This window comes from Lissotriton helveticus, chromosome 3_1 (genome assembly GCF_964261635.1).
Source record: "Lissotriton helveticus chromosome 3_1, aLisHel1.1, whole genome shotgun sequence".
NCBI classification, from domain to species: Eukaryota; Metazoa; Chordata; class Amphibia; order Caudata; family Salamandridae; genus Lissotriton; species Lissotriton helveticus.
The window spans coordinates 560,375,656-560,403,188 of record NC_136061.1 but is presented as its reverse complement, the minus strand read 5'-3'; the positions used below and the strand labels follow the sequence as shown (position 1 = coordinate 560,403,188).

The 27,533-nt window shown below is 44.0% G+C and overlaps 1 protein-coding gene across 1 annotated transcript in view; it reads right to left on the bottom strand.

Moving 5' to 3' along the window:
• ITGAV (integrin subunit alpha V) overlaps nt 1–27,533 on the bottom strand; it is a 402,152-nt gene that overhangs the window by 81,916 nt on the left and 292,703 nt on the right. Inside the window, exons 19-21 of the mRNA XM_078680488.1 lie at nt 23,988–24,055; nt 17,920–18,067; nt 14,403–14,495 (exon numbers count right to left, since the gene is read on the bottom strand). Of these exons, the coding sequence (XP_078536614.1) occupies nt 14,403–14,495; nt 17,920–18,067; nt 23,988–24,055 (309 nt within the window). The remainder of the gene's footprint in view (nt 1–14,402; nt 14,496–17,919; nt 18,068–23,987; nt 24,056–27,533) is intronic.

Sequence of the window (27,533 nt, the reverse complement as noted above, 5' to 3'; positions counted from 1 at the left end):
CCAGATAAGAAGAGCCATTGATACTCTTTCTTCTCAAGTGAGCTACAACTTCTGGCTCAGTTTTTATCCCAAAAGGCATAACTGACCTGTTAGTGTACCTTGCCCACGATGAACCTCAGGAACTGCTTTTGTCTGGTATTCGTTGGCACATGCATGTAGATGTCCTTGAGATCAATGGTTGCCCTGTAGTTTCCCTTCTGCAGATGTGGAATAACCTCCTGCAGCATGATCATTTTTAATATTTGCGTCTTTAAGAATCTGTTGAAAGCAGGAAGTTCTTCAATGGGTTTGGTACTAGGAAGTGGATTGAGTAGACCCCTTTACTGATCTGTTCCTGCATGTTTGCTTTAACTCTTGCTGCTGAATTTCCGCCTTGTTCTTAGACTGATATTTGGAGGCCTGCTTAACAGTTCTGTACAAAAACCAAGTTAAATAATGTTCAGAGACCATTTTTTGAAAGTGATTGTCTTCCATTCATGGAGAAAACCTCAGATCCTGCCCCCTACGGGTGTTGAATGTAGGGAGATTGGGGGCAGTGGAAAGTCACTTGCTTGAGTGCCCCACTCCTCACTAAGCAGTACCTCTCCCTCTAGCTCCTGCTCAAAAGTGATGCCACTGTGTACTCAGGTATTGCTACTGTGATGGGGCACTTTGAGAGCTGGATCGTGGCCTTCGCCTGGGTGGGGGTGGCAGATTGTGATCCACCTCTAGCAGACAATCTTTTCCTTAGTGCCATTTCTCCTACAAAATGGCCCTCTCAACTTAAGTCCCATGGGCTTTGCTGTTTTATTGCACTTTCACTTTTTTTCAGTGAGTCAGCTACTGCTAGTCTGAAAAGGGTTTCGCCTGTTAAAGGCATAGTATGAACTGCCGCCTACACATTCTGTTTCTATCCTGATACTCTCAGCCTGCATGCCTCTTTAGGGTAGTACCTTCTCAAAGCTGACTGCTGTATCCAGTGATGATTTAATGCAGGTGTTAGACATTGTTCTGTAGCCTTGGATTACTATTTTGGCCCTCTTTTGGTACTACTTTGGGAGGCGTTCCATTACCTTCTCCATCTCGTCCCATTGCTGGAGGCCATACCTGCTGAGCAGTACATTTAGAGATGGTGATGACCCATTGGGTGGAATCCGAACTTTCCATTTTTTAGTCGATCATCTTTATCTTCTTGCTCTCCATATCCAATGGGGGGTCTGAGATGTCAGGGCACTGGCCATTTTGTCTATGGTACAAGTGATGATTGAGTCTATTGCAAGATAGCTTCTGAAGAAAGAAGAATGTTTGAATGAGCTCTTGTACTTTTTCACCACTTTTGCAGACGCTTGTTCTGTCAAGGCCTCCTATTCTTGACCCAGGACACTGAGTGGTTCTTCTCCTCTCAGATGGCAACATGGGCGTTAGGAGGAAACATGACTCTGCCAGTTACTTCTTTAATTGCATCCTATATATGTCTGCTTCCCTTTTAATGAGGGTGCTTTTTAATGTGGTACACTTTAATGTCTTTAGAGGTGAAGATCAGAAGGGGTCCACACCATCTTAATGGGAGTCTGTCTCTATATCCTACAAGCCCTCTTCTGTTGTCTCCATGTCTTACAAAAATCCCTAGTCGAACTGACCTGTTATGGGGTCCCTTTTGCCATAGAAAATGTCCTCTTCTTCCTCTTCCTGGGACTCGGGCATAGTCAGAGTCTCCAGTTTCATATGGTACAACTCCTCTTCTGCTTCCCATTGAGGATTCAGTAAGATGCGCTATCCCTTTAGGCAGTCATCTAGCTCCTCTTTCCTCTTCATGAGGTTCTACATTTCAGCATCAAGTCTACTTTTTTTCTCTTGATGTTGAAAGCTCTCAGTTCAACGTCAAGCACTCAGGCCTTTGTTCCATTCTAGAGGCGGGGTTGGTTCCAAGGGTTTACTACCAATGGTGTTGATCGACTTCGAGCAGGGGGTGTAGGAAAGTGCCCCTTTGTGCATAGTTGCCCCCACTTTTTTGCCTGATGTTTGATGCTTCTTGGCTAAGTGTGCCCTGGGTTCCTGCTAATCAGGTACCCTGGGCCTGTGTTCTTTCCTCAAAACTGTACCTTTGCTCCCACATTGGCCTGGTCTACATATAAGTCTAATTTAAAAGATGCCAGGGGCACCAAGGGCCTTGTAGTCCGAGAAAATCTCTGAGAGCTCAAGCATATATTTTGCCACCCTCAGAGACACCTCCCCTGACCCATAGACACTGTCTATGTGCCAGGGGGAAACCCTAAAACTACAAGTCGACACGGCACACATGCCTGTGCGTCATGCCCAACAAAACTCTGCCTATGGCATAGGCCAGTCATCCCTCTAGCAGGCCTTACAGCCCTAAGGCAGGGTGCAATATACCACAGCTGAGGGCACAGTGGTATGCGCCCTGGGCCCCTACAGTACCTGAGCCATTCACAGGTATTTTAAGTGTATTAAAGCCATTTTAAACCATGGGTTGGGAGCTTGGCCCCCGAACTCCACAGCTCCATTATGGCTTTACAGAAGACTGAGAAGTTTGGCATCAAACTTCTCAAATTATTAAATCCACACCTATGCCAGAAATGGATTTATGGCCAAATGCACTCAGAGGGCATTTTAGAGATGCCCCCTGAAAAACGACCTAACTCTAGTGTCCTGGCTGAGTGACTGCTCATCAGCTGCCACCCCCAGATGTTTCTGGACCCCTGGGTTGAGAGCCTCCTGCTCTTGCCGAGCCTCCTCCCCCAGGATGGGCAGGGTCCACAAAGGGGAAGCTTCAAAGGCTAGCCACCCTTGTTAGCTAATCCCTGTCTTTTGCTGCTCCCAGCAACTTGCCCCCACTGGTACTAACCCCCACTAGGGGAGGGAGAATAGGCGGGAAAACCAAGATAGGAGGAGAGGTATGCCCACCTTTGCCAACTCCACCCCTAAGATGAAGGAGGCATGGTGAAACTCAACTCTCAGCCCCTGCCATCTTGAAAATGGGGCCACCCAGCCAACCAGACAGAGACTTATGCCCTCATCCCTTTGGAGGGTGGCATAATAGGGGGGTGTACCCACCTCAAGGAAGGGACCCATTGGTCCGACCCCTACCTACCTAAAACACCCCTAAATTTAGTATTTAGGGGCAACCCCAACCCTTGCCTCCTCAGACAAGCAAGAAGAATAAGAATAAGAAGAAAAAGGACCGGAGAGCCATGCTAAAGGAAGAAGAGGACGACACAAACTGCCTTGGCCGCAGCCCTATCGGCCTGTCCCTACCTCGACCTGCTCCAGTGGGATCCCAGCGTGTCCAGTAGCCATCAGCCGCCCAGAACCCAGAGGACCAGCCCTGCCTTCCCAACAAAGACTCTGTCTCCCTTGAGCACCGGACTTGCTCAAGAACCAGACTCTGGCCAAATCCGTGAGTCTGCACCCATCTGCACCAGATGCCCACGGCCCGAGTTCGAGTGACCAACACCATGAGGAGGTCCCCCAAAAAACCTGAGCTGGCATCTGGTGATCCCAGACCTACCTCCTGTCTCCTGACGATGCCTAAAACCTCTAACTCGAGGGTCCCCCAAACTGCAACTGGAACTGATAAGCCTACCCCACGCCTAAAGACACCCCTGCACCCGACGCCCCATGGCCTTGGGTGGCCCAACCAACAGCACCCCTTGCATCCCAACTTACCTCGCCAACGCATGGTCGCCTCCCTGACCAAACCTGCAGTCTTTGCTCAGACTGGAGATCTCCCATTCAAAACAACAGGACACCCAACGCCAACTCTGCACCCGGCCACCCCTGTGCCACTGTGGAAGCACCTTTGCCCTGAGCTTAACCTTAGGAGCTTTGCTCCCACAACCAGTGGCTTGCCCGAGAGCAGCCACCAACCGACGGCCCCCCAGCTACATAGGCTAACACTGAATCAATCAATCAGGGATTTGTGCACTACTCACCTGTGAGGGTCTGAAGGTGCTATGGGGGAGGGGAGGGATTCGGGCAGCTCCGAGGTTAACCGGAGAGCCAGGTCTTGAGGTCCTTTCTGAAAGTTTGCAGTGTCAGGCTTCGTCTGATGCTGAGGGGGAGTTTGTTCCAGGTCTTGGCCGCGCTCTAGGAGAAGGATCTGTCCCCTGTTCTGGCTCAGTGGATGCAGGGGACCTTGGCAAGAGCTAGGTCTGAGGAGCTGAGGTTTCGTCCGGGGGCGTGGAAGCAGATTCTTTCATTGAGGTATTGGGATCCAGTTTTATGGAAGGCTTTGTGGGAGTGTGTGAGCAGTTTGAAGGTCACTCTTTTCGACAGGGAGCCAGTGGAGGTCGCGCAGATGCTGGGTAATGTGGTCATGTAGTGGTATGCTGAGGACAAGTCTGGCTGCGGCATTCTGGACAGTCTGGAGTTTGCAAAGGAGTGTTTTGTTGATTCTGGCGTAGAGCGCGTTTCTGTAGTCTAGCCTGCAGGTAACGAAGGCATGGGTGACGGTCTTCCTGGAGTCAGGGGAGATCCATTTGAAGGTCTTGCAGAGTATGCAGAGGGTGTTGAAGCATGTGGAGGACACGGCGTTGATCTGGCAGTTCATGGTAAGTGAGGAGTAGAGTATGATGCCGAGGTTGCGGGTGTGGTCTGTGGGTGGGTTTCTGAGAGCGGGGGGCCACCAGGTATCGTCCTATGCAGAGGGGGTGATCAGAGGATGAGGACTTCCGTTTTCTCGGAGTTGAGCTTCAGGCAGCTGCTGCTCATCCAGGATGCGATGTCCTTCATTCCTTCTTGGAAACTGTGCCTGGTGATGTCGGGTTCCTTGGTGAGGGAGAGGTTGAGTTGGGGTTGTCGGCATAAGATACTATGTTGAGTTTGTGTTTTCTGACGATGGTTACGTGGGGGGCCATGTAGATTTTGAAGAGCGTGGGGCTGAGGGAGGATCCTTGGGGTACTCCAAATCAGATCTCTGTGGGTTTAGTGAGGAAGGGCAGGAGTCTTATTCTTTGATTTCTGCCTGAGAGAAAAGAACAAATCCAGTCTACGGCAGTTCCCTGGATACCGGCGTCATGGAGTCTGGCGGCTAGTGTGCGGTGGGAGACGGTGTCGAAGGCTGCTGGTCTAGTAGTAGGAAGGCTACAGTGTGGCCTTGATCAAGGAGGATGCAGATGTCGTCAGTGGCGGCTAGGAGGGAGGTCTCGGTGCTGTGGTTGCTGCGGAATCTGGATTGAGATGAGCCGAGGATGTTGTTGGCTTCTATGAAGTGTGTTAGCTGGGTGTTGATGACTTTCTCGATAACTGGCGTTTAAGGGGAGAAGAGAGGTTGGCCTGTAGTTCTTTAGGTCAGTCAGGAATGCGGAGGGCTTCTTGAGGAGGTGTTTGACTTTGGCGCGTTTCCAGTCATCGGGTAACGTGGCTGTTTCGAGGGCGCAGTTGATTGTTCATCGCAGTTCTGGTGCAATGGCAAAGGTGGCCTTGTGGAAGATGTGCGGCGGGCAGTGGTCAGTGGGTGCTCCAGAGTGGATGCTTTTCATAGTCTTTGCGGTGTCTTCTGTGGTGACAGGGGTCCAGGTGAGGAGGGTCGGCTGGGTGCATTGCTGGTGGAGGCTGTAGGCCCGGTGCCGTGGTCTTGGTCGTTTAAGTCTATCCAGTCTCAGAATAGGAACAACGCCGCCAGCATATTTGCTGCTGCCTGCCTTACGGGAGCACGAAAAGTGCTCTGAATAAGGTACTTACCATTTTATTCCTGATTACTCTCACCACTGAGTGACTTACTCCACAGCCAGGACAGAAGTGCAACCGGCGGAGAGATACCTTTACATCCTAGCCATCTGTCCAATAGCCCTGAAGAAGTCGTGGGTTACACCCTGACAAAACACGTGTTGGCTGGGCACTTGAAACACAAATAAATCACACGGAAAGAAAACGTCAATCCGACCACTGTTATTGTTATTCTCATGAGATACGTGCAGTATCAATACTGTTAATGAAGATTACGTGTGCACAGGCTACCTGTCTAATTGTATCAAGGACTTCGGTCCATTTTGGGGGTTTTGGGTTATCCTCTTACCTGTAGTACCGTTCACTGTTTGGTCTTGTTTTACACACACGTTTAAGACTGGAGGCGCCAACGTATACCGTATCACTTCTAACCCTTTGCTTGTATTAATTGGTCGTCTAAGTTGTTGTAGAGCATCCTGATCTTGTGGAGGAAGAAGGAGCTGAGTTTGGTTTCTCTGTGGCGTCTGGTGAATTCTTGTATGATGCTGAAGAATTCCTTGGAGTTGTGGGAGTTGGAGAGTATTCTGTCCTGAATGAAGTTTCTCTTCGTTGACCTGATGAGTTGGTAGTGTGCCGTGGCGGCGGCCCTGTAGGCGCGGTGCGTGCTTCTGGGGTTTTCCTGTTCCTCCAGGCTTTCTCCAATCGTCAGCATGAGTGCTAAGATTCTTGGAAGTCCGTTGGAAACCAGTTGGAAACCATGTGGCTTTCATGTTGTGTAATCTGTAGGAGTTCTGGAGGGGGGGGGTGAGAGTGTTAGCACAGTTGGCGATCCATTGGTGAAGGTCATTGGCTGCAGTCTGTCGTGGTAGGAAGAGGAGTGTGGCTGAGTGCAGAGGTGAGGTGTTCTTCGCTGATTTTGCTACAGTTTCTGCGTGGGAAGCATGGCGTCGGCTTGTGTGAGGTGGGTTTTGAGAAGGCAAAATGGACTATCTGGCTATCAGTGAGTCCCTTGCTCACTTGGCCACTGGATTCAAGATAGCCTGGCTGATGAGGATTATGAATCCGAAACCGGTCCCAGGATGCTTGTTTCCGGTCCAGGGAAGACATGGCTTGGCAGTTCGGGCTGGACTGTTCCCATGAGGCACAGGGTCAGACTGATTTGCAAATGGCCATGTCTGAACTGGGGTGGCTGAGTGAGCTAATGAATGGTGATGGATTAAACCCAGATCAGTTGACTGGGGGTGAGTGTTTGATTTGCTCAAACGCTCCGTCCATCATCCCCTTTTGTCTCGAATAATATTCTTTAGAGCAGATGTTTCTAATTTACATAGCTTAGTGTTTAGCATAACATGTAGTTGTTTTATTAGAAAGTTAAGAATGTTCTCATACTCATGGTAAAGAAAGTTTAAGATTCGAAAAGCCTCATGGAGACATAGTTCAATAAATATATTTAATAGACAGAAGTAGATGAAAATTATAATAAACGCCAGGGCAGTGACTACAACAAAAAGTTCCACCATCATGCTGAAAAAACGTATATATGCAAGCATATAAAATAATATAACAATCCTGCATACTCCTCCTATGCAGACCCTAACCTACGTGTCTAGGGTGTAGGTGTATGTTCTGCCAAGAAGTCAGTTACTGGATGAAACAAACCCATTACCCCAGTGGGTAAGAATGTAGGAGCCTGTATTGATCAAGAGCTGGACACCGCTCACAGAGATGTCAGTGAGCTGCTGGGCAAAAGCTTCAGCATGCAGAGAACTCTCGAAGTCTGCAGAAGTGCCTCCTCTGACTATACCCAGAAACAAATGTTTATTTATGGAAAAAGGCATCCTTGCCTTGGGCTGAAATTGTTATCAGGCTGCCATTGCTTATATGTTACAGATAGCTGTGTCGCCATATTGACGTAATTAACAAACACATTTGCACAACGTACACGTAGGCCATGTACATAATGCAAGACAATATGATAGTGTTCTTGTGAAGTTTATTTGTGTAAACAAGGTTGGTGTTTCTAGTAAACTAACCCAAAGTGCCACGAATGCAAATGTGTGCCAAAAGTCGAGAAGACAATTTTAGGAAAGATCTGTGTACATGTAAATATGCCACATTTCCTACCAGCCCTAATTGGGACACATGACAGGAGGAGAAGACTCTATTCTAAAGAAGAATCAAAAGATGACTGGACGAGAGGAGAAGATGCTATACGAACTGCAACATTTCATTCAACTGTTTATATTAGTGTGTGTTCCTAGAGTAGGTTGACACTTTTTCCACTTTCTTTTTTCCTACACCCTTGCTACTTGTCTCCAATGAAGCTGAATGCTAATGGCTTAATGCTTAATGCTAAAGGCTGATTTTCTGCTTCCTTCCTACCTGATTTGGTGAATGCAGTTGCTACTGCATGATTATTTTGTCCACTTCATTTCCTGAGACTTATTAAGTTGGTGAACCTCTCTTTATGGGAAGTTTAACCATTACTGACTGACTAAATTTGAGCTTTTTGCTCTATCGTACTTTTGCCTCTCGAACTTGGGCTCTTTATGAGTTGCTGCTAACACCATTTTCAACCCATTCTCTAGAACAGGGAATTCTTTCCTTTATGGAACATGCTTGATACATAACTTGTTATGATTGCTCTATACCATTTCTTCTACGATCAATTCTGTAATAGGACTTATACTTAAATTAACTGACTGAAGAATAAAAAAACAAGAAAACGAACTAAACCCTTTTAAATTAAAATAAAAGCCTTAAAACTTGCATGTAACTTTCGTTTTTGACTGAACTTAAAATAGTATTGTGATTTGAATTTATGTGATGTATAGCTCCTGGTCTTCTCAAAGGACGGCCACGGTCTGTCGCTGAGGAGTAAAGGGAAACACAGCGAGCGGGGATCAACCCTGTTGGTGTGAGATAGAAATGTTGAACCATCTTATCTAAATTCATTCCCACGCGAGCAGTACCAAGTCTCCGAAACAGCACTAAGTATTTTCCAATATGATGTCCTCTGTCTCTGTTATGCCCTAAAGTACTTGATTGGTTTCTATTCCAGGCTGCATGCCAACCTGCATAGGGATAGGAAAGCCTTCGACTAAAAAAAATTAACTAAAAAAAAGCTTCAGGCTTTACATAAACTACTTTCTCAATTAGATCCAGATGACAAGAATTACAAAAAAACGGGAGATGTTTCACAAGCCCAAGGGGTCCAATTTAGGCATTCCAGGAACAGTTTCAGTACTGCAGCTTTCAAAGTGGATGCGATAACACCCATTGTCAGGGAGAAGTTGAAAGGCAAAAGAGAGAGAGATAAAATCTGATACTGTAAAAAAGTATTTCAATATTGCAAAACAACATGTGCTTAAAGTAGAAATGCAGCATTTCCTCTTGGTTATAAATTATTGAAATCCAAGGGCACAGCTTTCAGATCAAAGGTGGTCTCTGAAGCAAACTCCCATGAATACTCCTCAGAAGACCCTGTGATGGTAATTCGGACGAAGTACTATCTATTTCCTCAGCAAGAAGAAAAAATAAATGAGTTTTACTTTATATTGGTTCAACATCTCCATAAACGTAACTCAACCTCAGGTCAAAAACCACGTGAAATGGAGCAGGCCATGGAACAAGATCAACCTCGACTCCTTCACCACTCACTTCTCTTCCCCCCCCCACCCCCCCATCACTAAAAGCACTGACCCTAACAAGACAGCATTTGCCCGAGAACACGCCATTACCTCCACTTTAGTAATAATTGCCCCCAAAAAGGTATCTAGAGGCTCTAACAAACTCTCTCCATGAGTCACCTCCGACTTGGATAAAACCAAACGATCAGCTAGGGCAGCCAAACGTAAATGGCGACAAACAAGGAATCCAACAGGCAGACAACAATATAAAAAAGCTCACAGATACTATATGAATGAGATAGCTGCAGCTAAAAGAACCTACTTGGAGAACAGGATAAATCTGGCAACCAACTCACACAGAGAATTATACAAAATAGTCAAAGATTTTACGAACCTTCCGGCCTGCCAGCCCCCACTTACCGAGTCCCAGGAATGGGTCAACTCCCTCTCACCCTACATCCAGGATAAAATAAACAACATCCATAAAACTTTCCTCCAGACAACCAACACAATGGCAACCAACCTTCCCCCCAATCAGGGTGCTACGGCACCACCACACTCGCACGCTTCAGTCCTGAAAGAATTCCAACCGTTCTCAGAAACAGAAGTAGCCTACGCATTGAACAAAATTAAATCTGGATCTCCAACAGACCCTGTCTCCTCTCAAATTCTTGCAAAAATTGCGCCTGCTCTGATCCCCGATCTCACAAAAACCCTTAATCTCTCACTGTCCCACTCCTCTGTTCCCTCCCACTGGAAGGAGGCCACCATAAGACCTATCTTAAAAAACCTCCGCTGACCCCTACTAGCTTTCCAATTAACGCCCAATTTCCCTTTTACCAATGTTCAGTAAGATTATGGAATCCTTAATTAACAAGCAGCTATGTAAACATCTAGAGGCTAATCAGCTGCTTGACCCATCTCAGTCAGGATTCAGAGCATCCCACTGCACTGAAACTGCACTACTAGAGATTGTGGACAATATTAGGCTGAACCTGGAGGCAAGATAATCCGCCATGCTGATCTTGCTCGACTTGTCGGCGGTCTTCGACACCATCTCACACAGCTTTCTCTTGGAACGCCTGTCAGAGATTGGTGTCGAAGGTCCAGCCCTACTCTGGATCAAAAGCTACCTGACTGAACGGCGCTCAAAGGTGCAAATCAGATCTTTCACCTCAATCAACCAGGAAAACGACAAGGAAGTGCCCCAGGGATCAAAATTGAGCCCCACACTATTCAACTTATATGCATCTCCCCTTGCACGTGTAATCAGGTCACACGGCTTTGACACCATGTCCTATACTGACGATACGCAGCTACTGATCACCCTGGGCCCAGACCCTAGGGATACTAAACTGAGATTCCAAAAGTGCATGATCTCAATTAAGGACTGGATTACAAACAACTTCTTGATGCTCAATGCTGGAAAGACCGAGATCGTGCTTTTCGGAAATGCTCACAATCACTGGACAGACAAATGGTGGCCACCTTCGCTGGGACCCTGTTCCCCTCCCAAAGCATCGGTCCGAAACCTGGGCATGACAACTGATGACAAGCTGTCCATGGCCAACCATGTTAACAAGATAGTGCATACAAGCTTCGGACTGATGCGCAATCTCAAGAAGTTCTTTAAATGGATCCCCCTGCCCTCACGCATGCCCCTAGTCTAAGGCCTAATTATAAGCCGGTTGGATTATGGCAATGCATTACTTGCATCCATTAATGAGAGTCTCCTGGCTAAACTCCAGGTCCTGCAAAATACTGCAGCTAGAATGGTGCTTGATCTCCCCTCCCCCCTCCCGCACCCCCTCCGTGCCCAGTCTTCGAACACTTCACTGGCTCCCCATAAGGAAGCGCATTAACTTCAAAGTTTGCAGCCTGGTCCACAAAACCATCAATGGACAAGGTCCCAAATACCTAGAAAAGAAACTCAAACCATTGTCCGGTCAGAACTCTTAGGTCTACTGACAAGTCTCTCCAAACCGTCCCCAAAGTTTGCACTGTCAAGAATGGCGATAGGTCTTTCTCCAAGATAGCTCCAGAAGCCTGGAATGCCCTCCCCCTATACATCAGGACCGAACCCAACCACCTGAAATTTCGAAGACTCTTAAAAACATGGCTTTTCTAGCTACCTGGCTACTGGCTACTCTCCTCAAGCATCTGCTAAGCGCTCTGAGACCTACGGTGATTTATGCGCTATATAAAAACATATACAAATACAAATATTGGAAGAAAGATTTCAGAATTTTGAAAACTTCAGTTTGTGGAGCTAATATGTCCGATGTAATGTGAGTATAGAAGTTCCTTTTGCTGTTGCAGAGAGTATAATTGTATGTTTTTGTGTGATCTATATATTTCATTTTTTGATTGTCAGCATAAAACGTTCTGGTTGAAAGAGTGCCATTTTATTGAAATATTATGCGGTTTGTAAGACAGCAATGTTGACAATATTTTAACCAACAAGTCTGTCAGCAAGCTCAGTAAGTTGATAAGATGGTTCTGTAAATTATTACTGACTGTGATGGACACAGCCTCTATGATTCCACACATAGTCATCGAATCGGAGGAATCAACTTTATCTTTGGACCCCTTGGGAATGGGCATCACAATCTGGTGGCAGAACCAAGGGGGCATGGTAGGAATACTGTTTCGTAACAAAGACATAATGAATAATACTGGGATAATGGCATTATGATGGAGATCCGTTGAGCAGGAAATTTGTCTTCAAGATTTTAAAGTCACTAAAAATCACAAGATATAAGTCTCAGATCAAGAGCGAATATGCTTGGTGAGAAATACATAGGGTCAACCCACAGCAATGCAGCACATCTACCTTATTTTGCATGCAGGGTCTTTATATATCAAAGCAATACATTTCGCTCTTTTAGAGTCATAATGGCTAGTTAGGTTTTAATAAGATTGGGGACTCATTTTTGTGAGGATAGTACTAGTAATGTACTGTAACTAAGTCTCAGTAATATTGACACAGTTAAAGTGATGGAAATCAAGCAGTTAAACATATCCATTACTTTCTAATCTGAACTAGCTTTTATTAAAGCAATTTTGGTTGACACAGACATTGTGGCTTTTTACAAGGTCTGCAAAGAAGGAAAAGGAATGTGGCTGGCGCCATTAAAATCGACCACCTACAGCCCTGCCTCTCCACCCTGGTGGAGGCTGGAAGAGTGTCAGCTCAGGAGATTATTCTGAATCACACAGGCCAGAATAGCCAGGGAGATGTTCCGGCACTGGATTGACATCCAGCTCACACTGCCTACAAATTCAATGAGGTGAAGGAAAGATCGACAGACGATCAGCAAGAAGATAGCCCCACACACATCTCTGGAGCTATTGTAAGCATGATTCCAGGAAAGTCCATGTTTGTGCAAAGCTTCTTCAACTGCCCCTTCCACCCCTTCCACCCTCCCCCTCCCCCCTCCCAAGTGAAGTTGCGGTCAGTGACATGAGACAAACATGGCTGTCAGAGTCATCTATCCTGTTGAGAAGATTGCTACTGCTGGCAAAATCACCAAGTCTGCAGTCAAGGCAATCAAGAGTAGCACGAGCCACACCCAGCTGCCCTAATGCCACTGGGCATCCAAATCCTCTCATCTTGGCTCGCCACCTGTACTTTTTGATCAGGGGCTGGTTATTGGGCATAAGCACCTCAGCAGAAAAGGGAGGACGTGTGTCGGAGCTTGCTGTGTTCTAATATTTTTTTACTTACATGCTGGTTATTCCTCAGCTGCGATTTCTGAACAACATTTAGGCACAACTCCAAAACAGCAAAAAAACTTTCTGAGAGAATTAGTTAATATATAGCGGTCGGTTGTAAAACTCAAATTCAACAGTTCAAGAAACTAGGGCAACAGAGGTTAAAGTGTAATGGGTATAGGTCATGCAATATAGCAACCTAAGGATGTAAGTAGGAGCTCACTATGTTAGACCCCAAATATTCAAGAGGCCCAAGCCCATGATGTAGGTCTGCAGAACTAGCATTCATTTAAACCTCAGCTTTATAATTATTTCACGGTAATTCTCAAACTCAACCCAGAGCTTTTCAACATAGGGTCTGACCATGCTTAAGTTAGGACACTGCAGTCAGCTGCATGTACCATTTTTTATGCGCCTCTAAGCTTTAATTGATTTATTAGAACTTAACAGTGTATAGATGAAGCACTTTGGCCAACAAAGGAGTACTGCTTTAAACTCACTGCATTCGACTAACACTTCCAAGACAATGGTACAATCAGCTAGGCTCAATATTGCTCTCTTGGAGAGGAAAAGGATAAGGATCCCTTATGAACTTATTACAGCATAGTTTACCCCACCATCGGTTTAAAGTGCCTCAAAATTATCTGGATTTAAGATATCTATGACCACAACAGAGAATCTATAGGATAAATTAAGTTTACATTTATTTTCTGCTCGATGCCTTAAGCCTACGAAATGCAACTCAACTATGAAACACCAAAAGTGGGACGAGCGCACATACAAAGATATGAAACTATTAAAAAGTATGGTGCGGTCTAAAGTATTAAATCAAGAAGGAGTCCCGCCACTTCTCCAGTGCACCTGCAATGGGCACAAGAATTTTGAGGAACATACCCAGGAACAGAAAAACATATGAACATTCTTTGCCAGCTGAAATGAAGAAAATAATGCATGGACAATATCTACGACATAAAGTAATATCATATTATGGGGTGCAATGGGATGAATGCAGTAACCTCATCATGTTGTATCTTTCAATACATGCTCAAGCCATCTTCTCGTGGGAGGTGTATGTACTTGCATGGTCCAAAAGAAAACAGAGCTTCCATGTAATATAATATCTCTTTGTACTTTATAATAAACACATGAGCTTCATTTTGCACTGTTATGAAATGTTCTTAGCCATTTAATTTCAAGAAACTAAAGTGTCCTGCTTTACTAACCTTTGAATGGTTCCTTGTGTGTATTTTTCAAATGTGCGTAATATTTTTAACTTTCTAATATTTTAGAAACTTTCTAATATTTCCAAGTTATCACATAACTGTTAAGGCGAATAGTTTTAAGAGTTCAAAAATGAATCATAAAAATTGTGTACAGGTAAGCAGATCTTACTTTAGTTTTAGCTTTCATGGGGTTTCCAAGATCGCAAACCACCAAGCGTGATTTATTCTCAGTCTTAAATGCACATGACAGTCGTGACAAACTCTGCAAAGAATAAAAATGCATTGGTTACCTGTAACATAATTCTTGATAGTTTTTCATCATTAGTTCATTCTCTCTGAAGCATTAATATATATTCAGAAACACAATAGATATAATCAGAATAGAAATAAATCATTGAACGGAAATACACAAATAATAGCCTCATAATGGCTTCTTTCCATGAGTCTAAACTATCATGGCCTATATGGACACATAGGAAGGATGAAGAGCACTGACAGTTCTGTATCTGGTAAACTAGACATTGTTCTGTTTTTAAATGGGGGGCTGTAAAAAGAAAAAGGTGTATCCTCTTATGTCTGACATAATGGTATAGTGCAGGGTTTCATCTTCTACTTGCTCCTGTCAAAACGAGGCTTAGTTCTCTCAGTTCTAATAATCAATTGGACCTGCAAGTGTTTAGGCAGTCGTAATGTCAAGCCGATGTTGCACATGACCAATTTATTCTGGGCTATTCTTCCTACTATGGGCAGAGAGAATAACTCTTGGAAGGCCACCGACATATAAAACACCACTAACCACCTACGCATGTTCCTAGAAATAAGATTTGCATTGAAGTGAAACACCCATCCTTGTGAATACTTACATCTATCATAGGTTCACCACAGTGGTTCCAGTAATTACTATGAATGAATGAATATACACTTATAGAGCGCATGGCTATCAAAGGCCTCACAGCGCTAGAGACAAAGCCCTCAACCGAGGAATATCAGGAGATTCAAGGAAACAACAGAGTCTTCAGAAGTTTGCGGAATGAGAGATGGTTGGCCTCAAGCCGAATATGATCTGGTAGCTGATTCCAGCATGTAGCAGCGATGAAGGAAAATATACGGCCACCACTTTCATCAGCTGTTACATTCCTATTTACCCCAGTGGAAAAGTAGCAAAGAAAGTGGTCCAAAAATGATTGTCATCTTTGGGGCGATGTCTGACACAATATGTTTGACGTACAGCAGAACATTGTCTAGAATAGATACTGTGAAACTAAGCAATGAGCTACCGCAAAATTGAGATCCTTGGTAACCCCTCCTTCCAGAAGTGAAAAACAAAGCATTCTGTAGGTAAGGCAAACAACAACTGAATCAGAAGGGTAGCCATATCTAGTGCTATACTGAGCATATTCCTGATTGACTGAATTTGCTGCAACTATATTTATATTTTAAATATATGTTAAATTTAATTTATGTTAAGATGTCTATTATGACACTGAGAGAGGTGCAAGTCACACCCTTACCAGCAATCAATTTAAGTCTGTGCTCTGGTTACACAATGCAGAACTCTCGATCAATGCTGATCTCAATTACATGCAACAAAGCAGAAACTCATTGTCCGTAAATTGTTTTAACACTGCTAATATCGTCTGTATCTTCAAATGGACTTTACCACAGTGCGAAGCACACCTACCCCATTATTTAAGCTTGGTGTCCTTCCATATTTAAGGACTACGGGTCCCTAGTTAGCGATGGAAGGTAAGTATAAAGTATGCAGACTTTGTGGTCAGTGGCGGCTGCCTCAGAACAGGGGGGTTAGGGCGTGGGGTGGGGTGAATGGATTACAAAAAAATTAATAATAAAGAAATTCACTTACCTTTTCCTTCGTTGCCGCGCCGCTTAACGTCTTTCCTTCATTCTCTTCCTCACGATCTGCAAGAAACACCAGAAGCACTAAGGCTTCCGGACTCTCCCAGCCAATCACGACGCTGCAAGAGCAGAATCGTGATTGGTCTGAGTGTCCTGTTTGGATGCTCATGCAGTGCCTGGGGAGGATGCGCATTTTCTCCATTGGGCTGTGCAACACAGCCCAATGGAGAAGATACCAAGTGCGCAAGTCGGTGTGGCGGCCCGAGGGGGCTGGCCAAACTGGCGTACTCACTTAGAGGAGTTTAAACTCCTCCTCACTCTGCTTGGTGTCAAGGAGACCAGCCCCGCCCACACCTAGCTCCACATACAAAAATAAAATGGTAATAACGTTATGTTATTATCATTTTTTTTTCTTTTGTGCACTGCTGAATTAGCAGTGGGGCGAAGGTCCCCCGCCTTAGCGGTGGAGCCGCCATTGTCTGCGGTAACATTCAAGTCAGAATACCATACAGTCATGTCCTCTTGATTGCTGACCAGCTTTTAACGAGATCGTCCTGTTTTGGGGACATATGGTACCTTCTCGAGGAATGCTTGGCATGAAGCATTTGAGTCTCTGCCAAATGCGGAGGAACGCACTATATGCAGCATTTGTGAAAAAAAGCAATGCAGCTCCATACAAACTTGGAAGTTGTGAGGCAGATTCATGGCTTATTTAAACCAGTCACAAACTCATTAGTGAAAAAAGTGTTGGAGATTGTGACAATTAATGGGCTAAGAATACCTAACAGGGGCTTAGTACAGGGTGGAACGTATATCGTCCACTGTCTTGCCTGAGGGTCAACTGAAACTCTTCAAGAGTTGCTTACAGTTATGCAATCCCCCACTAACTTAATTTATATAATGCAGATAAGGGAAAGTGAGATAAATTATATTCCAATCTATGGGTGAAAGTCATACTGAAACTCTGAAATCTAACTGAATATTTGAACCCCCAGCTACAGTGATAAACAATCGTGGTATCTTGATGGACGACAATCTCTCATTTGCCTCCAAAGATAAAATGATTAGTCAGGCATGTATTTGTAAACTGTATCATATTAAGCCATTCACACAAGGAGCTATGATATGTTCCACTTTGGATTAGTGGAAAAGAATCTGATTGACTTTCCCAGGTTACTACAGGACATTTTATAATGCTTTTTGAATGCAGCAGCCCACAACAGGGAAAACATATATTTGGTCCTAATAAATGTTCAGTTGGCTATCTGTATGCCAGAGCATTCGGCTCAATGATCTATGTATAATGCAGAAATACAGCCAGGTGTAGTTCTAGCGTACAAAACAGATATTTTCTGGAATTATATCTGAATCGCAACGTAAGGTCAGCTTATAGCAACCTTACAAAAAGTCCATATAGGAGCCTCAGTCTTTGCAGTTCAGGCAGCTGAGATGTGGAATAAGTTTCTGAAAAATCTATGAGCATAGGATAACCATCTCCAGTTCAGGAAAATGTTGAAAACCTGCTTTTCCTCATTAATTGAGATTATCTCCATGCACACCAGGCTATGGTCTTAATAGCTACATTCAAACACCTTTAGCAATTCAGGTACGTGAGCACTTGAGAAATAAAATGAAATAACATTAGACTTAGACTCCATGATTTAAGATGGAATAATCTATGCACTTGTTGGGAATGTGACCATACATTTTAGAAATGCTTGCATTTCAGTTTATAAAGGGTTGAATAGGCAGCTGTTTCCCTAAATTGTAAAAAAAAGATTATTTTGAATGTTAAACAGTGAAATCCAAATACAAGTTGACTGGCTTACCTCATTGTTACGAACAACACCAATGAAGTCAGCCTGCGGTGGAATCTGAACAATCAGCTCTGCTTCATAAGCCCCTTCACCTTGGTTCTGAGCTGTGACAACCAGTGTCAAAGGATTGTCATCACCAATATAAATCTTCTTAAGCTCACTGGGAAAAAATAGGAAGCACAATTAATTATTCATAAGTTAAATAGTAGTTTTTTTAAAAGATTCGCAGATAAATCATCTAGACGTGCTTAATTCTTCACGATGGAACATCAAACTCCTGCATCATATAAGGTACATATGTATACCCAGTTCTTCAAGCTACACTTACTGTATACTCCGTTGAATATTATTATTTATGACCTTTTAATGTACAACTTTTTTCACACAACTCATACTGCAGTGCTTAGGCTGATATTGGATTAGATGTGTACAATAACAAGTCTAAAAAAGAACCTTACCAGTGTAATGAGAATCACCAATTTCTGGAGTGTTATAATTTTCTCCTAGTTTTCTGTTTCTTCATTTCATCAGGACTTTCTTCAAACATTGATAATTGTGTGTTCTTCCACATCATAGTTACAATTAACTTTGTTATCACCAGACAATGTCTAAAATTCACATATAGCCTTTACATATTTCATATTCCGAGTAATCCTTAATGAACATCCATTTGGAGGCACGAATTGGTCCCAACCTGTAACTTCTATGTGTTAAGCTATATGCTTCCAGAACACAAATTAATGTGTATTGTATTGCCATAAGGTGCATAAAAATGCATATCTGATACATCCACATTTGATGTCAGTATCTCACCATGACCCTAACTTTAAGAACAGGGTAGAGCTGAAGAGACACCTTGCGCGGATTAGTAAGGAGGATCTTCTTAACAGACTTAGCAATTACAGCTGCCCTCCTCATGCGGATGTCAATGCTGATTATGACGAGTTTACCAACTGGTTGACGGCAGCCTTGGATTCTCTTACCCCTCTTAAGGAGCACTATGCGGCAAGAAAGCGCCCTTCATCCCCATGGTTTTCTGAGAGGCTGAGAAAGCTCAGACAGGTCTGCCGACAGCAGGAAAGAAAGTGGCGCAGGGACCCTACTACATCTGAAAGGGATCTGCATAAACTCAGGCTAAGGGAATATAAGCAAGCTATTAATGACGAAAAGGTCTCCTATTATTCAATGATGACGGAATCTATTAGATCCCCTAGGGAACTTTTCACTATGATCAATTCCCTTTTAGCCACCTCTACTATTGTTAATACAGAGGAACTTTATGATAAAATGGCAGATTTCTTCTACGCCAAAATTAAGGACATATACTCCTCATTGGAAAAGTCAAACTCTGCGGGAGCTAAAGCTGATCCCCGTTCGGATATTCTGGTACGACCTCTGAAGGACTGCAGTTTGCGCTCCTTTCCCTCTATTCTCCAAGAGGACACTGAGTTGGTGTTAAGTGGGATTAGATCTGGCTCTCCCCTTGAACCCTGTCCTCTTAAGATTCTGAAATTAGGAAGCGAGGCCATTGCACCTCCTCTGACCGCTATCCCCAATACAGTCATCTCTTCTGGCCAATTTTCCACCGCATGGAAAACGGCGGTGGTAAAACCTCTTTTAAAGAAGGCCTCTCTTGACCCCACAGAATTAAAAAACGATGGGCCTATTTGCCTGCTGCCCGTTCTGGCTAAGATCCTGGAAAAACATCTTAACCACCATCTCAGTTCTTACTTGGAGGAATACCAACTGCTCGATGGCTCGCAGCATGGTTTCATGGGTGAACACAGTACGGAGACGGCGTTAACCGTTGTCTTTAACAACATTGAACAACAGGTTGATGCTGGTCATACCACCTTGCTTATCCTCCTGGACCAGACGGCAGCCTTCGATACGATTTTTCCTTGTATACGGTTGGCAGTCTCCGGGAAATTGGGATAGAGGATTCCGCACTCAATCTGCTTTAATCGTTCCTCTTGAGCCGTTCACAAAGAGTATGATGGGCAAATTTCTTTCTGCCTCCAAACAACTGTTTTGTGGAGTCCCCAAGGGATCCTCACTGAGAACCACCCTTTCCAATATCTATGTAGCCCTGCTCGCCACCGTGGTAAGGTCTCTTGGCCTAGGAGTACTTCCCTACGCGGAGGACACTCAGATTTTGATTTACATTACTGAGAGTGTCTCAGCCTGAGCAGTATATTTTAAAAACTGCAGGCGGGCGGTGCCTTCAAGGATGGTTGAGAACTACCTAAGACTCAATGGGGATAATCTTCGGAGACAAGATGGATATCTGGTTGAAGGCCTGGTGGCCTGAAACTCTTGGATCTTGCCCTTGCCCCTGTCTTAGTGCCAAGAATCTAGGCATCATTGTGGACTCCGCTCTTTCCCTGGGCTCACAAATAAATAGAACTGTCTCTACCTGTTTTGGGACTCTTAGGAAGATCTTGAGTTTTCGCTCCCTTCCATCATGGAAACAGGCAGTGGTGGCCCTTGTGGTGTCTAGATTAGACTACTGCAAGGCCCTTTATTTAGGGATAAACAAGGGACTTCTACATCGTCTTCAACTGGTACAGAATGCCGCCGCTAGGTTGGTGATGGGTCTCCCTAAATTTCACTCAGTTTCAGCTACCATCAGAAGCCTGCACTGGCTCCCGTTGGGGAGGAGAATTGTGTTCAAAGCCTTATGCCTGGTCCACAAAGCTGTCTACAACAGGGGATCAGAAGGCATCAATAAAATGTTTCAAAGATACCTTCCCGGCAAGGACTTGAGATCTGCAAGCAAGAACCAGGTAAAAGTTCCCAGGGTTAGAAAAAACAGGTGGGAGGGAGGAGGGAGGGCTTTTTCGCTGAAAGGGGCTAATTTGTGGAATTCCCTTCCTTCCCTAATTTCCACTCTGGAAACTCATTCCTTTCATAAGTCCTTGAAGACCTGGCTGTTCACCTGTCCTAATATTTCACCTGTCCTAACCTCTTAAACCCTGAAATCTATGGATACCTCTCACTCTGATCTGACCCGAGGGCTAAGTTCGCGCTTTACAAAACTTATATCCATTCATACAATTTCAAACAGCCTGAAATCTATCTTCAATAAGTATTATTGACCCACTGTAATCCTTCTTAATGTTTTTAGGAAATAAACATAAAAAAACGAATTTAAAAAAGTACAAAACAGAAATGATGTTACCAATTTTCTTTCTTATTTTTTTGTTTTCTCTACAACGGTGCATACCCCTTTACGGTAGCATGAGAGTGCCTGAGGTTGGAAATTAAAAGCAATACCTTGAACTATCGAACGTTCATAAGAAACATCAATAATTCAGTATACACCAACTTGGTAACTCCCTTTGGGATCTCTAATCCATAGATGTAGATGAAAGATCTCAAAAGCTTTGGAGGGGACCAGTAACAGAGTACTGGTATATGGCCTGAGATGAAGTAACATGGTGTCAGTTTTAGGCATCTGACAAGGAGGGAAAGCCATATAAGTCTGGGGGAATAATTGTCTGGAAATTCATTGTGAAGAGAATGAACTAAAAGGCAAGTTTTAACATTGCATCTTAATTTGAAGGACTCTTAATTGGAGTCTAGAGGAGTTTCATAGTGGTGGGCCCTGGACTTAAAAAGACCTTCCCCCAAATCTCATATTTGCATGACTGACTCATTTTCACTTTGTAATGAGTACAAAACACAGCGTATCTGAAAACCACAGTGACCTTTTACACATGCAATAAAGTCACCCAAAGTTTGGTTAGCTTTAACTACCTGAAACAGTAGTAATTATTAAAAAGTGTAAGACTAATTACACGTGTACTTTAGTCAAAAGTTTATGGTAACTTTGTGAACAGCCCAGTAAATGTTGAAAAACATACTTTTCATATTCGTTAGAGACATATACACACAGAGTTTACTCTTTCCTGAAACTATGAAAAGATGATCTAAAATACCCTTCTCTAACAATTCATGACTATTCATCTGTTATAGAAGAGGCAAGAGAATCTGTGAAAATGCAGCACATAGCTCAAATTGGTTAGGAAGTATTACATTTATATGGAAATGGGCAACTTCTTGGCCAAGAAACAAGCCTGAGGCTACTGAGACAAACTTGTGGCAGACTGGAAGGTAATCTAAAGGAAGGTGCCTTTGATGACTAACTTTTATTTGTTGGTAACTTCAAGTCCTCCTTCCTAGTAGGAAGATCACATATGTAGTGTGAGAAAAGGATACCTGATCACAGGAGAAACTCTGCCTGCCTAACTTCCTGGATCAACACCCAGACTGAACACAACACTTTCCAAACCCAAGAAGGAAGAAGTCCTGCGAGCAAGGTAGGAGGGAATGAGGTAAACAGATCCCAGCACCCCTCACCCCAACTCATGCAAAACAGAAAGGGGACACACACAATAAAAGCATCTATAGGACATGAAGAAGCCAGGCTGACGCTCCAAAAGTCACACACTCTTAAACAGAGGGTGTGTTCATATATAACAGACATAAATCAATGGGGTCAGTTATGGAATTTGTACAACAATTACTACCATTCTGAATGTCTGTCTCTCTTTCAGGTCCCAGTTATTCTAGGTCTAAGAAAGCTTCATGTGATGTCCCTGATAAACTCTCCTTTTAACCCCTTCGACGCTCATGACGAGCTGGGCTCGTCATGAGGTAGCCTCCTCGCACGCTCATGACGAGCCCAGCTCGTCATGTAAAGTGCGGTTTTAAAAAACTCAGCACAGGAGCGGAATTTCGCTAGCGCGCATGCGGTTAAGGCATACACTATTATGTGTTATTTATCTTAAGGTCAGGCTGGTGAGCAATCGTTATTATTCACCTGGCACAGCTTTCAAAAGCAGAGACACCAACCAATGATACAAGTACAAATGAGTGAAAATGATTCAGCGTACAGAGTAAAGCCCGAGCAGAAGGGAATTAATTTGACCTTCAGGGAAATCCCATGGGGAGCAGTAGAACAGGCTTACAGAGATTGCCATTTAATCAGAGCTCCATCTCTAATGTGATTACTTATGACAGGGAACACAATCCACACATTATAGAAGGTCATTGCCCCTTAAGTACTGTCCTAAAGGAATGACAATAAAAGCAGCAAGAAAAACGAAATATGAGTGAGCAACCCTTGTCTTTGGACAGAAAATTACCTCAATATCTGGCAGTTGCCAGATGGTAACAAGCTATTATGGTCACATCACTGCATCCTCCTTTGCATTCTTTTCTCTAGCTCCCAATACTATCTCCTCTGCGATGACCTAACCTCCTTTCATATTTGCATATTCAAAGGATTGATATAGCTGTGTTGCACAGTTTCACTCAAATCTAATGAATATATGATGATACAACGAATTCCGTTGCAACGCATGCCTTTACCACGCATGCGTTACAACGGAATTCGTTTAGCACGCATAAACCTTTCACCGACTATTTGCGTGGTGACGTCATACGTCGTTAAGAGAAAACGGCATTTTTTTACCGATTTCTCTTAATCGACTCTGATGCCGACGTGAATTATGGTGAGTTGTTTTATTTGGGGGGGAGACCCCCCCAAGCCCCCCCTTTTTTTTTTTACTTTTACCACATATGCCTTTACTACAAACATCGTAGTAAAGGCATGCGTGGTAAAGGCATTAGTTGTAACCACGCATGCGTTGTACTGCATGCGTGGTTAAAGATTTCGTGGAAACGGCTTCGTTGTAAAAGCCGTTTCCCAAATCTAATGCTTACTTTGCAATATCAAATGTCTTAGTATGCATTTTTTGTAAGCATTAAACTTATAGAAAAGTCACATTAGTCCTCAAGAATCTTAGTGAAAACTTTAATAATGTAAATATGTTCTTGGAATATGGTCTTGGTGAATATTCGGTCTCAACCAACTACCAACGTGACATATATGTATTCCTATTAGTCTGCCAGGCTTTGCCTTTACACAGGATGTATAATATATAATGCATACACTTGTAAAGACATCTATACATAGTCATATTACACAGCATCTACATAATGGTGAAAGGAAACAACAATCCAGCCAAGTTACACAAATAACACCCTTATGGCTTTGCACAGTGTTCACTCACCTTTCTACTGCAACCTCTAGCTGAGGTTTACAGATATTGTCATCTCCACAATCAAGTAGAATATGTGCCTGATTAAAAAAACAAAAACAGGTTTACAATATCTATATATGTCATCACAAATGTTGCTCTTATTCTTACAAAACATTTCATTTGATCACATATAAACAAATTACAAATAATGAAGTCTCCTCTATGTCAATTGATTTCAGCTGCTTTGCACGAACAGTGGACCAGCATGCTTCTGTAGCAGATAGACCTTTTTTGATCAACAATACATTTCTAACACCACTTCTACACTCTCTTATTCTCTCCACTTAGCGGTGTATTTTTCTTTTCTCATGTGCATTTCAAGGCTAGTTTGGACTGAATCCTTGCAGAAATAAATGCCCACCATTATGGAGACTATTTAAATCAGAACAACATTAATGGCAACAGTTAATAATAGTCCTCGTAGACATAAATACTCAGCATATAGGAGACTATTTAAATCAGAACATTAATGTCAACCGTCAATAACAGAGATTAATATGATTTACGATGGGGCCTTCACCTGATTATCTCTAGGGATTATTTGGGATAGGTGGAGAAATACTATACATACTATGTATTCACTGATGGTTAAAATGGAGTTCTAAGTGAGAAAGATAGCAAGATTTTAACTTGTGTTAAAAAACCTTGGAAATTCAGTGATAAAGCACTATCGTATAAAAACAGAAAAAATAAATAAATCAGTGAAATTCGCCAGCTATACGTAACTGACGTAACTATAACTTAAACCGCCATAGATTTCAGATCTCTACTGTCTTTTAATATGCGAGGTCATATGCAGAGCATCACATCTTTGCGAGTTATACCTATGTCAGTTATTTCTAACTAGAGCCACTGGAATTATGCAGCAGATGAGGGACAAATTAAGCGGCAGGGTTGAGAAAAATATGCATCAAGAAAAGGAAAATGATGTTGCATAATGCAGAACATTTTGCAGTAGTATTAAATCATTATTTTGGCACTTTTAAAACAAAAATCTGTGGCCGCACAATTGCATAATTCCAGTGACCCTGCGTATAACTTGCGAATTGACCTATTTTTTTGTTTTTCAAACAATAATGCTTTTTCAGTCTATTTCTAAGGTTTGGTTTTTAGCTTCAGTTAAAATCTTGCTACCTAACTAATATAGAGCTCCACTCTAACTTTTGATTTTGTCAGAGAATTTCCATGTTTTATTTTAACAAGGTAATATTGCACTAACCCTTCGTCGCATATGAGAAGGGGGCAGGGTTGTCAGCAGAGCCAGCGCCGAACCTCTTGCGAGCGGCAACCCAGCCATACAAGGTCTTCAGAAATCTGGCAACTCTCCCCCACATCTCTCATTTTTTAATGTTTTTTCTGCTCAGAAGGAATTTTATAAGAACTCCAGCGGTAGTCCCATGGGAGCACACAATGGTGGGTGATCTGTGATCACTGTGAGGCTCAAAAACGTTTTTTTTTTTTATTTGAGCACTGCAAGGTCCCTTTGGGTCTCTTCATCCCCTCATGGGGCCAGGGTGTCAAGTTACTCCTATTCTGCCCCTACTATCTTATTTATTTGACTTTTTTTTAATAACTTTTTTTATTGACAGATCGCATAGAAGGTACAGCTCTCCGCACCCCGGAGGAACTGTGGCAAATACAGTACAACACAATCAGCGATTCAGTTTAAAGTAAAGTTCAAACAAGGAAAAGAAAACCCCCAACCCCCAGCCCCGTACCCCCCATCCTGACCCACCCCCTCCCCTACCCACCCCCTGCATGGCGTCTCCCTCGTACTGCAGCTAGTGTATATACATGTCCGTAAAATGTAAAGTGTTCCCCTCTTGTGCCCGTCGCCTCTGCCCCTTCAACGTCTCTAGTCGGTGCCGGAGGTTCCAGCCACAGGCCCCTGTAGTCTGCCCATCTTTTCCAGATTTTATAATGTTTTGTAGGGCAGCCTCTGGCCTCAAATACCGGCCGCTCAAGACCCATACAAAAGTCCAGGCCCTTTTTCCATACAATCACTTTGGGGGCATTGGGATCCTTCCATGCCTGGGCCACATCCCTTTTCGCTACTGTAAGTCCCAGCCCAGTACCTCCGACAAACAGCTCCACACACCCGTCCAAAATCTCACCAGCCCAGCACAATCCCACACTGTGTGCAAGAAATCCCCTATTTCGTGGTTGCATCTCAGACACTTCGGGGACTCAATCAAACCTGCCCTCCACAGCCTCTCTCTAGTATAATAAGCGCAATGGAGATATTTGAATTGTATAAAGCGCAGGCGCGTGGCAATAGCTGCTCCCCTGGGGGATTCAAGAGCTTCTCTCCAGTCTTCCTCCTCCATGTCCCCCACATCTCTCACCCAGCGGTCACGCAGTGCTTGTAAGTCAGAAGAGCAGTGTATATCTAAGGTCTGATAGATTCTGGAGATTTTCTTCTCTCCCAGGTCCCCCATAAACAGTTTCGCCTCTATTGGGCTGAATTCGGGCAGGGTGTCTAATCCCTCCAGTGCGGGTGTGACGGAATGCCTGAATTGTAGGTATCTGAAGAACTGTGTTCGGGGCATACAAAACTCCTCACTAAGCTCTTGAAATGATTTTAACGTTGTGCCCCTCAAGACATGCCCTAGTGTGGATATCCCTATTAGGTCCCATCCTTGGAAACCCCGCAGTTGTGCCAACGCCGGTAGTCGCCCGTTGTGCCATAGTGGGGTCTCTCCCGTCAGCTTCCCCCACCACCCCATACGGCGCAGCGCCTGCCGCCATATCTGAAAGACCACTTGGGTCGCCCGTGGCAGCCGTTTTCGCAGCCTCGCCGAGTACAGAACAGTGTGCATTGTATCTGGGTCCATCAGATATCTCTCTAGGGCGTATGCGGGGTCTCCTCTGTCATTATACCACCATTCGTTCAAAACGACAAGGTGGGAAGCCTGATAGTATGACAGTATGTCCGCGGTCGCCAAGCCCCCACAGTACGTGGACAAGAAGCAGGTGCGCAAGGCCACCCGTGCCGCTCCACCGGCCCACAGGAATCGGCCCAGCGCCGAGTTAACCAGTCGGAACCATTGCTGCGGAATGGCATATGGATGATTCTGTAGTTGATATAATAGGCGCGGGAGGGCAACCATCTTAAAGATGGCCGACCTGCCGTATATGTTGAGGGGCATACGTGACCAGCTCTTCATATCCTGTTGTACCCTATCCCACACTGGGGCAACATTACGTTCCCATGCAATTGTCGGTGTGACCGTCAGGAATACCCCCAAGTACTTGAGACCCCCTATAGCGATCTGCAGAGGCGATGCCCACGGCCCAACTTCCATGCAGTTATCCAGCAGCCATAGAGTGGATTTCCGGGGGTTGAGGTACAATCCCGAAACCTCTCCAAAGATGTTCATTATTTCCAGAACCCTAGGCCCGGATCTATTCACGTTGGTCAGGAAGAACAGGACGTCGTCGGCATACAACGCAATTCTGTCAGATGGTCCCTCCTCCCATTCGAAGCCCTTCAGCTGCGCGTCCACCCGGACCCAC